Here is an 11,238-nt window from a genome sequence, read left to right as displayed (position 1 = left end):
AACTATCTGTTGGGAGATAATTGCTCCTCTTTTGCATGTCCTACAAGCAGAGGAATTGGCTGCCTTAGTTCTAGATTATAGAAATTTGCAAAATTAATTTTGCAAAAATAATTTTGTGGTGAACAGACTTAGAAGACAGTGTCTCTTTCTGGAATTAATGGCACACAGGTTAAATGTCCAGTATAATGAAGATAATGTCCTCTTACTGCCCATTGCAAAGACTTGGGTTCTCTAAGCTCAGGGTTCCTTTCTTGTAATGAAGCCTACTGCTTGTGTAGGCATCACTTGGCCTTCTTTACTCACCCTGTGGAAGTTCGGGGCCAGATAACTGGCCCAAGAAAATGATGACACTGTGACTACAGTCATCACTATGAGTCACAAAGTCTCTGTCTCTGGTCCAGGAGTCTTCTATCCTCTGCCAGCATCCATGAAACCGTGGTGGGCTCATCGGTTATCTTTTAAGTAGAATAAAGTCTCAGACATTTTACAGTTCTTGACAACATCTTATTAGCCTTTTCAACATTGACCTTTGTCTTTATACAGAAACCAAGGGATTTATTGAGCCCCTGCCATGTGCTAGCCACCATGTTAAGCTTATATGCATTTTATAATTGAACTCTTACATACTCCTATAAATGCATAGCTATTGTCTTCATTTTAAGCCTCAGCACTTGAAAAAAAATAAATTTATCAGAATTCATCTTAATGAGAGTCCTGCAATATTTTTGGTTTGTTTTCTGGTGATAGATTGCATTGGTAATTCTTTTTGGTGGAGGGTAAGACCTCAAGGACACATTGAAAAATAAGTGATGGCCATTAAGCAGCTATATTTATCACAAAAGGAGACATTTGTATTACTACCGAGGAGAAGGAAAGAATAGGAAGCTAGAGAAAATGGTCAGAGGCCAGGCACTAAATGGAGACAAGCAGACAAGAAAGTAAAAATAAAAATAACCATACAACAAAGTTGTGGTGGAGGGAAAGGCAGGATACACAAATACTAGATAGGAGCTTTTAGTGGAATTCTATGAATGCAGCCCCTTCCCATGACTCCACAAATCTTTAGGACAGACTGTACAAACCACAAGAAAATCATTGCAGAGGGAAGATGACTTGTGGCACCTCTGAAAGGCTCTGATTTTCACATCCAAGTTTACATCCAGATTGATATGAGCTTTGGAGGTTATGGTGAGATGGTGAAACAGAGAGGACAGGTCACATCAGAGGGGCTGGAAGCTTCCAACTAACTTCTGGGATACTTACTCAAGGAAAATCTGAAGTTCACAGAAATTAAGTGTTCTTGTCAAACACCTAGAGTTACTTCCAGTGCTGCACCTTGGAGATATAAAAATAAATAAGGCTTGTGTTCTCTAGGAGCAGACAGATAAGCAAGGGAAACAGGCATGGAAGCAAAATAGCTGATAAAACAATGTTATTGGTATAATAATGACTAAACATATGAAGATGGTGTAATTGGTAACATGGGAGGGGAAATGAATAAATGGCTTGGGGAAGACTTCTCTGAGGAAGGAAGATCTTTACTTGGCCAGGAAGGGGGTTGCTGACTATGACTGGCAGAGGATGCTCTGAGGAGGACTGCCAGTTGTAAATATCTTGAAAGTCATAATGAGGAGTTTATCCTTTATTCTATAGGCTATGGGTTTTTAAAATTTTAAAAACAGGATCCCCTTTTTGTCAGATGAACTCTTAAATGGAGCTCTAGTCTACAAATCAGATGAAAGTGGAGCTTCTTCCTAGGCGTGGTGGCTCACACCTGTAATCCCAGCACTTTGGGAGGCCGAGGCATTTCATCTGAGGTCAAGGGTTCGAGACCAGCCTGGCAAACATGGGGAAACCCCCTCTCTACAAAAAATACAAAAAATTAGCCAGGAGTGGTGGCGGGCGCCTGTAGTTCCAGCTACTTGGGAGGCTGAGGCAGGAGAATGGCATGAACCCAGGAGGCAGAGCTTGCCATGAGCTGAGATTGTACCACTGCACTCCAGCCTGGGTAACAGATAGAGACTCTGTCTCAAAAAAAAAAAAAAAATTGCCAGGCCTGGTGGTGGGCGTCTGTAATCCCAGCTACTTGGGAGGCCGAGGCACCAGAATTGCTTGAACCTGGGAGGTGGAGGTTGCAGTGAGCAAAGATCGCACCACTGCACTCCAGCTTGGGAGACAGAGTGAGACCTTGGAAAAAAAAGAAAGAAAAGAAAGAAGGAAAAAGAAAAGAAAAGAAAAGAAGGAAGGGAGAAAGGAAAGGAAAGAGAAAAGAAAGAAGGGAGGGAGAGAAAAGGAAAGAAAGAGAAGGAAAGAAAGAAAAAGAAAGAAGAAAGAAAGAAAGAGGAAGGAAGGAAGGAAGGAAGGAAGGAAGGAAGGAAGGAAGGAAGGAAGGAAGGAAGGAAGGAAGGAAGGAAGGCAGGCAGGCAGGCGGGCGCGGTGGCTCACGCCTGTAATCCCAGCACTTTGGGAGGCCGAGGCGGGGGGATCACAAGGTCAGGAGATTCAGGACCACGGTGAAACCTCGCCTTTCTACTAAAATACAAAAAATTAGCTGGGCGCTGGTTGTGGTGCTCAGGAACCCAGCTACTCGGGAGGCTGGAGGCAGGGGAGAATGGCGGAACCCAGGAGGCGGAGCTTGCAGTGAGCTGAGATCCGCCACTGCACTCCAGCCTGGGACAGAGCGAGACTCTGTCTCAAAAAAAAAAAAAAAAAAAAAAAGAAGAAGAAAGAAAGAAAGAAAGAAAAGAAAGAAAGAATAAAGAAAGAAGAACGAAAGATTGAGAAAGAAAGAAAAGAAAGAGAAAGAAAAGAAAGAGGGAGGGAGGGAGGGAGAAAGAAAGAGAAGAAAGAGAGAGAATAAAAAAAGAAGAAAGAATGAAAGATTGAGAAAGAGAAAGAAAGGAAGAGAGAGAGAGAAAAGGAAGGAAGGAAGGAAGGAAAGAAGGAAGGAAGGAAGGAAGGAAGGAAGGAAGGAAGGAAGGAAGGGAGGGAGGGAGGGAGGGAGGGAGGGAGGGAGGGAGGGAGGAAGGAAGGAAGGAAGGAAGGAAGGAAGGAAGGAAGGAGCTCTGTGAATTAGGTACAGGACCAGGGCCCTCAGCACTTAACCCTCTATTGCCCCTGGTGGTGGCTCTTTGGACCGCTTCTGGGGACTTCTCATTACATACGCTGGAAGACAAAAGAGTCAGCCTCTGCCAGCTTTACTGGGCTGCCAAAGTGTGGAACATAAACGAGCTGATTCTTGATTTGAATTTTGTTCTTTCCATTTTCCCCATCCTTTGCTCTTCTTTGTGAGTGTATGCCACCTGTATAAGGATTTACTTTTCACCAACATGATTCATATCTGCCCACTATTCCTTTAAAAGGCCAAAGCAATTACAGATAACCTTGGTTATACGCAATGGCTTTCTTCAGTGTATACTAGAATAGTGAGCTCTCCAAGTATTTCACTGCATACACATATCCTGCGTGAGGGATGGTCGAGAAAAGAATTTGGGTTCCACAGCTGGAGTAGCTCAGTGTGGAGCCAGAGCAGCACTGAGATCATCTGCAAAACTGAACTCATTCAGCAAAAGCAGCAGTTCAGGGCCCAGTGCTTCTGGAACACTAGAAGCCACTCCTGGAGAGAGTTGCAAGGGTGCAAGACAGGGCACCCAGCTGGCATGTGGACTACAGTTGTGGGCCAGGTGAAGGTGGTGCAGGCGTGGACCATGCCCAGGGTGAGGGCTCTGGAGAGGAGCCGGGAGGGGGGGGTGGTTCAAGAGATGTGGAAGCCAGAATGGGCACCCTCTGGCAGAGAGGGTGGAGAGGCTGCTCTCTCATAAGTTTCTGGTTTGCAGGAATAGATAAATGGTAGTTGTGTACATGAGAAGAGTGAATAAACAACAGAGCAGGTGGGTTTAGAAGGAAAATTCCATTTGGGACACTGAGTTCTCTATTAGGAATCACGAGGTCTGGATTGAGGAATGGAAATCTGGAGATCGCAAATAAGTTACCACATCTCCTGAGAGAATTTTGAGATTATAATGTCTACATCCATTCTAACATCCATTTTGCCTTTTTGAACCTTCAGCTGTCTAAAAGGAATATGAGGACAGTATGAACAAAGAAATAAAGGTCAAAGGGAAAGACATGCTGTTTCGGTCTAAAGAATTCAGGAGACGTCAAGAAGTGAGAAGACATTAGGTCCTCCTTTCCAAGAACAGAGGAAAAGAACTTACATGGCTTAAACAGCATCAGAGGAGGAAAAGACTCCATCCTCTTTCTTTACGTGCCACATCTTGCCCAATTTTTGGAACCCCTAGAGATAAGTGCAAAATATCTCGGCTTAGGCAAGAACCTGAGATCTCACACGTTGTTTCTCAGTCTCCCTTCCCAGGGCCAGGACGGAGCCACGAGGGTGGCAAACGTGCAAGAGGCATCCCACTAAGCAGTGTAGCCAGCGCTGATGCCTCCTAAATCCTCTCCAACTATGAATACGTCAGGATCAGGGTGCTGCATTAATGATTCTCACTCCCCCATTCTTGTTCTCAAGCCTGATTGTTCCTGTGAGATGCTGCATGTGCCAGCTCAGTGTTGTCTTCCTTTAAATGCTCGACGAACCAGGTTTGCAGGGAAGTATTAAGGAAAAGGTTTTCTTCTTTTGATTCTTTTCCCCGTTTTTCTTCTGCTTCAGCCCCACCCGCCCCCCTGTCTGCAGAGGCAGCTGTGAGTGAGGAGCTGCATTCTTGCCAGCTCTGTGTGTGGCTGTGGTGGACGGATGTGGGTCATTATCCCATGGCCAAGAGGCTTCTCTACAAATGTGGAAATGGGAGTCTCAATTTCATCGAAGCATACTAGTATCCAGCAAAGAGCAGACTCAGGAACAGCAGTTAATAAGATGGAATCTTCCAGAAAATTAATCCCAACTAACAAGTTAAGTACATTAGGAAGCCCCAAGGGTTGGATTTGGTTTACCAAAATATGTCAGCAGTCTCATTCATTGTACTCTTCCTTCTGATACTGGTATGGAATAAAGTGGAAGGAGGGCAGACAGAAATTATTTTAGCTTCTGAGTGCAGTACACAAAGCACTGAGATTCACACACACGCACCCCCAAACATTAAAAGTTCCCTCATATTATTTAGCAATAACTGGCCAAATTAATTGGTTCTAGATCTCAACATTATTACTTCCTGGAGGAATCTTAGCATGGAGTTAGTCAGTATTCTTGGCAATACATTATACACACAAGGATTTGAGACAAAATGAGAAAAGATTAGCTTTATTATGCAATTTTTTCAATTGTAATCAATTTCCCCAGTCACAAATGGAGAACCCAGGAACCTGTAGCATTGCCTTCAAGACTGGGGAGGCAGAGGAAGAGTATGTGCCTGATGTGTATATGTGGGGTGTGTGAGCATGTGTGGTGAGTGTGGTTTGTGTCTGTGGTGTGTATGAATTTGTGGAGTGTGTGGGGGTGTGTGTGTGTGTGCTGACAGCTTCCTTTTCTTTTCTATGGAATCGCAAAGATAGTGAGCATAACTGTTCCCCATAACACCTTTCTGTCTTGGAGCAAAAGATCGATGAAAGTAAAGAGGTAGATATATAGGAAAGAAATTGGGCAAAATAAATTAATTCTAAAATTATTGAAAAGTAGACATTACGGCAAATATTTTCTTCTTTTGAGCTGCGTCATTGGGACTTGAGCAAATTGGAGCCAGAGATAGAAGGATCATAGTGTGGCCGCAATAGCAACGCAATGGATTTTATCTCTCTAGTATGTAATCTTGTTAGGATTCCCCAGGGAGATGGCAAGAAAAATAGCAGAAATAAAAAAAGAGCAAAGGGACCTTCAAGTTAGGGGAATAATGTTTGGTAAACAACTCTGTCCTCCGCTCTCAATGTGGATTCAACCAAGCATAGTGCATAGAGACAGAGGCAGTATGAGATGTGGGCTGCCTAGACATTTTTAGAAATAAGTAGGTATTTAAATAGTAATTGTTAAACTGATTTACAAATTTGGGAGGTCATATGTCTTTTAGATTTGATTCTGTTAAATTTGTTTCTATTAGCAACTTAGCCACATTAAAAGTGTTGACATGGGAAGGCACCATTTATGCCCATGCTTGCATTATTTTAGTGCACTTTCACATTAGTATACATTTTTATTTTCCTGCGTAGTAGCCTAAATGAGATAATACTTCTCTTAATTCAGGAGGCAACTTACGAATCCCGTTCAATTTATAGTATTTTTAATAAAAATATTTTCTCCTAAGAAGTGTGCTCCTGTAATGCTACTTGACGGTAACCCAAAAGAATCATAAAAATAGGCCGGGCGCGGTGGCTCAAGCCTGTAATCCCAGCACTTTGGGAGGCCGAGACAGGCGAATCACGAGGTCAGGAGATCGAGACCATCCTGGCTAACCCGGTGAAACCCCGTCTCTACTAAAAAATACAAAAAACTAGCCGGGTGAGGTGGCGGGCGCCTGTAGTCCCAGCTACTTGGGAGGCTGAGGCAAGAGAATGGCGTAAACCCGGGAGGCGGAGCTTGCAGTGAGCTGTGATCCCTCCACTGCACTCCAGCCTGGGTCTCCGTCTCAAAAAAAAAAAAAAAAAAGGAATCATAAAAATAAGGTGAGCTTGCCAAGGTAATCTACAAAGCAGAATTGTAGCACGCCAGAAACTGGGTGCTCCCAGGTTCAAGACAGTTTTGAATCTTGGCTCTACCATTGACTTGCCGTAAGAACGTAGGTAAATTACTGAATCTCTTTGTGTTCTTGATTAATCATCTGTAACAAGGCGGTGTTTATACCTCTCCTGCTGGGTGAGAAAGCTCAGTAAATAAACTAAGGGAGATCATCTACAAGTTAGTTCATGGTCAATAATACTAGCAATATGGTCCAAAATGTTCTTTTTGTTGGTAAGAAAAGTGAAGACCAAAACAAAACAGCAAAGAGAAGTAGAGGCTGGCCTAACTCCCAGTCCAAACCAGACCCTGAAGGAAAGTTTTCACCTAACCATATCACAACCAAGACAAAGTAAAGACATCTTTCTCTTCATGTGAGACCTTCAATCAAAGATCAAAATCTTCATGATTACCAACGACCTAATGTACGCTTAGATTTACATTTCCTAAGAACAGATCATGTGACTTCCCCTCCTTTCAAAGGGACATAACTATTCTTCACACAATTTCCACAAGTTGTGTATTAATAATAATGAAGTAAGAGTCACAGCTCAGGGTATAACTCTTATAATGAGTTGAGGCAGAAAAGTCCCCAAACAAATGGTGTGGGTAGAGGGACACAGGAGAGGCTGGCTCACTCTCAGGACAGGGTTGTGAAATCCGTCTTTCGGGAATGGCAGTTGCCCTGAGCAAGGGGTCCTCTTTCCACATTTGTAGTCCCCCACTGGAGTTCAAATTAAATTAGGTCTCACTTAAATTGGATTTTCTCCCATTACATTAGCATTTCCACAATCTTGCCAACATTTGGCAACTTGCTAATTAGTAAGAGGATGACTCTGGACTGGAGAGTTAAATCACATTTTCCTGCTGCTGAATAGGCCTGGTCCTGGCCTCTCAAGGAATACTTTCTTGGGTGTTCATTCAGTTTTTATTCCAGTGGGCATACCTCAGTTGGCAAATTTAATCCACCCACAAGAAATTGACATTACAATGACTTTTTCACTAATCTGAAGAAATGGAAATTTAGAAATATGCCAAAATGTTTCAATTCCTGGGTATTACTTCAGTATAAGTGAATCAGGAAAACAGTTAACAAGTCAGCAGCTGACTTATACTTATGCTTATACTTATACTGAGGTAATATCCAAGAACGATTTGTCTCTTTGATAAATAGCAGAAACAAGCTTCAGAAAATTAATGTAAGATAAGGATAATTCTTTCTCAAGAATTGTGTTCCAGGGTTGCAAAGGGCCGAACCTGAAAATATTTATTTTCCTAAGGCTCTTTCATCTTCCCATTATACAGAGCTTCAAGTGTATCCAGATACTGGAATAATAATAATTTGAGCTGGAATAAAGTAGCATAATTTTTGGAAGCTGAAATGGATAATTTCAGCAGTATCTTTGGATTATTTTCTTCAACTGCATTTTCAGCTTTGCTGTTGCTTTAGGTTTACTTCTAAAAGCACAGATATCCAAGGATCTCACATTTCTTGTTATATGTGTATATATATGTATATACACATATAAATGTATAATTATAATAAATGTATAATTTGAGATCCTATTTGTAAGAATATATATATACACACACATATATATGTATATATGTATATAGAGGATCACAAAGAGGATCTCAAGTTAGTCCTAGCAGAATTTTTATTAAATGGATAAACCTAATACTTCTAAATCTGCTTAGTCTTTAGACATCTGTCATGTCACTGTAAGATTTAATTGCAATAAAATTTCAATACATTCAATATATTTTTTTTTTTTTTGGTGGTGTAGAGTGGGTGGGTAGAGGGGACTGAGTCTTGCTCACTCTATTTCCCAGGCTGGAGTGCAGTGGCGATCTCTGCTTACCGCAACCTCCGCCTCCCTTGGCTCAAGTGATCCTTCCGCCTCAAGCCACCCGAGTAGCTGGATTTATAGGTGTGTGCCACGAGCCTGGCTAATTTTTGTGTTTATAGTAGAGATGGGGTTTCACCGTGTTGGCCAGGCTGGTCTAGAACTGCTGGCCTCAAGCAATCCGCCCACCTCGGCCTCCCAAAGTGCTGGGATTATAGGCATGAGCCACTGCACCCAGCCCAAGACTTCATCTTTCGTAATCAATTCTTGTGAAGCAGGCTCACATTTTATCATCTTAAAGAAATGTTCTGTTTAAGGAATAGCTTCCAATTTACGATTTTATTCAGATTGAACCACTTATTTAATTTAACGAGATTTATACACCTCTTCCATTCTATGTTTAGGTTCACTGAGGTCAACGATATCTGGTCAAATGGCTAAAGAACTAAGGCCCTGTGGAAAAAGACTGGGAGCAATGTTAAAAATTTACAACTGCAGAAATTTTTACCCCAGGAAACACACACACACACACACATATATATGCACTTTAAATCAACATACAATATCCCTGCACCAAACATTGAGCTGCTTAAATCATAGCATCCTTTTTGTGCATCAAACAGCAATATGCTGAAGAGATTTTCAGGGAGTCGTGCATCATCCATCTGCCGAGTCTCATTTCAAGGAAACCGGAAGTTGTATTTGGTTGTATAATAACGGACTCCTCCGATTTGATCAGGATCTCAGCTGTCAGAAGCCTTTTCCTGTATTCAGGACAAAGGGAAACATGACCAGGCACAAATAACAGGGTAGATGATGTGCCTTTGTGGCAGAAACAAGCCTCTGTATAAACAAAGAAGAGGGTCCTCAGCCACGGTCCCCCGTTGCCTGTTGTCCCTCTCTGTTAGTGTGTACTTCTACTGATTGACTTTCTTTTCTGAGGAGAAACCTATGGAAAACAGTAGGAAAATGTTTTAGATTAAAAATTAACATTTCATTTCCTTCTTCTGGCTTAAGGCTGACATAAAGTTCCAGGATGGCAAAAAAAAAAAAAGAGTTATGTTATATTCATGAGCTCCCCACAAGTTTACACTGAGAAATCAAGAAGCGGGAAATGGAGGGTTATTATTTTAAGCATTGACATATGCTTACCATTTTGTGAAATCAGTTGTGGCCTCGTTCTAATTATGCCTGAAGCGCAATGTTCTACACTAATTCTCACTCTTGCTGGCATTTTGGCTTGGGCATGTGAAAGTAAGTCATATATATGACTTAGGTTAGTTTCAGTACTTACCCCAGAGAAAGAAAACTTGCAAAATATTATCTTTTAAGATATGGTACTGGGTACCTTACTGCCAAAGCTATAGAAAATATCATATAGAAAGATTTGTTGGTGTATCATGAAGACCAATATGAAAAATCTGGAATATTTTGATTGAATACTATTTGATAATTAATACTACATGAAAGACAAAGTCAAATAAGTTTACTCATGGCAACAGGGAAAAAAAAATCATAGAAATGCCAAGAAACAAAGTGTTATCCTTATCCATGATAACTTAAAAACATGCTGAATGTTTTGTACTTGTTGCCCTCATTTGGTATACCAAAGACATGCTAAACTAACATTTTGGTAACAAAAAATAAAGCAAATAGGAAGATAATAAGTTACTTTTCCAGGCTGAAAAATCATGTTGCTGAGGACTGTGGTCATTATGTTAAAAAGGTATCTAATATGTTGAGAACATAAATTTGAACCCAGAAGCATAAATTCATTGATCTAACCAATCTAAAGTTAACATTTAATCCACTAATGATACCTCTCCCTTGGTATCTTAAATATTTTAAAATTAACTCCTCTTCAGTTTGGACAGTGCTCTTGTGAAACAGGTATAGAATTAAAGATCAATAGCCTCATATTTTAGATGGAGAGAGGCTGTGGCCCACGAGATAATCCATGGCAGAATGGAAATCTGAACAAAAAACAAAGATAGATCTTTAGTTTCTTGAAGGGAAGGCAGAATTTCCCTAAATGTACAGTGAGGGTGGGAGGAGGGCCTCAATCCACTATGACTGGTGTACATGTAAGAAGAGGAAAATCTGGACACAGAAGGAAGATGGCCATGTGAAGACTGAGGCAGAGATTGCAGTGATGCTGCCACTAGCTAAGGAATACCTGCAGCTACTAGAAGCTGAAAGAGGCAAGGAAGTCTCCTCCCCTAGAAGATTTGGAGGGAGCTTGACCCTGCCAACATCTTGATTTTTGGATATCTAACCTTCAGAGCTGGGGAAAAAAAAAGTTTTTCTATTTTAAGCCACCCAGTTTGTGGTATTTTGTTATGGCAATCCTAGAAGACAAATCCAGTCAGTATTTGTTTAGTTGGTTATTAATAGACATTAGTAAAAGCTAATTATTATATTTAGGCTTTGATCTTCTATATTGTAAAGAAATAATTTCACAACACAGTTTCATATCCCTACATTTTATGCCTTTCTAGATACATTAATAATCCAGGTCTGGCTCATTAGACAAAGCATAACTCTGTAACCTATGAAAAATTTGGAATGTACAGAAGTGACTGGCATGCAGTGCAATCAGAAACCATAGCTTTTTGACATTTCAGAAAGGAAGAAAAAACATGTTTTTTAAGGTTATACTAACTCTGTTATGACATAATTGTTCTATAAACATGGAAGTCATTTCGCATCTCATTCTGATAACAGATG

The 11,238-nt window shown here is 41.1% G+C and overlaps 1 protein-coding gene across 2 annotated transcripts in view; it reads right to left on the bottom strand.

Moving 5' to 3' along the window:
* Positions 1-9,042: 9,042 nt before the first annotated feature.
* TNIP3 (TNFAIP3 interacting protein 3) overlaps positions 9,043-11,238 on the bottom strand; it is a 95,803-nt gene continuing 93,607 nt past the window's right edge. For both annotated transcript variants that reach the window (XM_017959023.3, XM_009207499.4), the window contains one exon: positions 9,043-9,460. In XM_017959023.3, the coding sequence (XP_017814512.1) occupies positions 9,429-9,460 (32 nt within the window). In that variant the 3' untranslated portion in view covers positions 9,043-9,428. The remainder of the gene's footprint in view (positions 9,461-11,238) is intronic.

Source organism: Papio anubis, chromosome 3 (genome assembly GCF_008728515.1).
Source record: "Papio anubis isolate 15944 chromosome 3, Panubis1.0, whole genome shotgun sequence".
NCBI lineage: Eukaryota > Metazoa > Chordata > Mammalia > Primates > Cercopithecidae > Papio > Papio anubis.
This window is presented reverse-complemented; position numbering and strand designations above follow the sequence as displayed.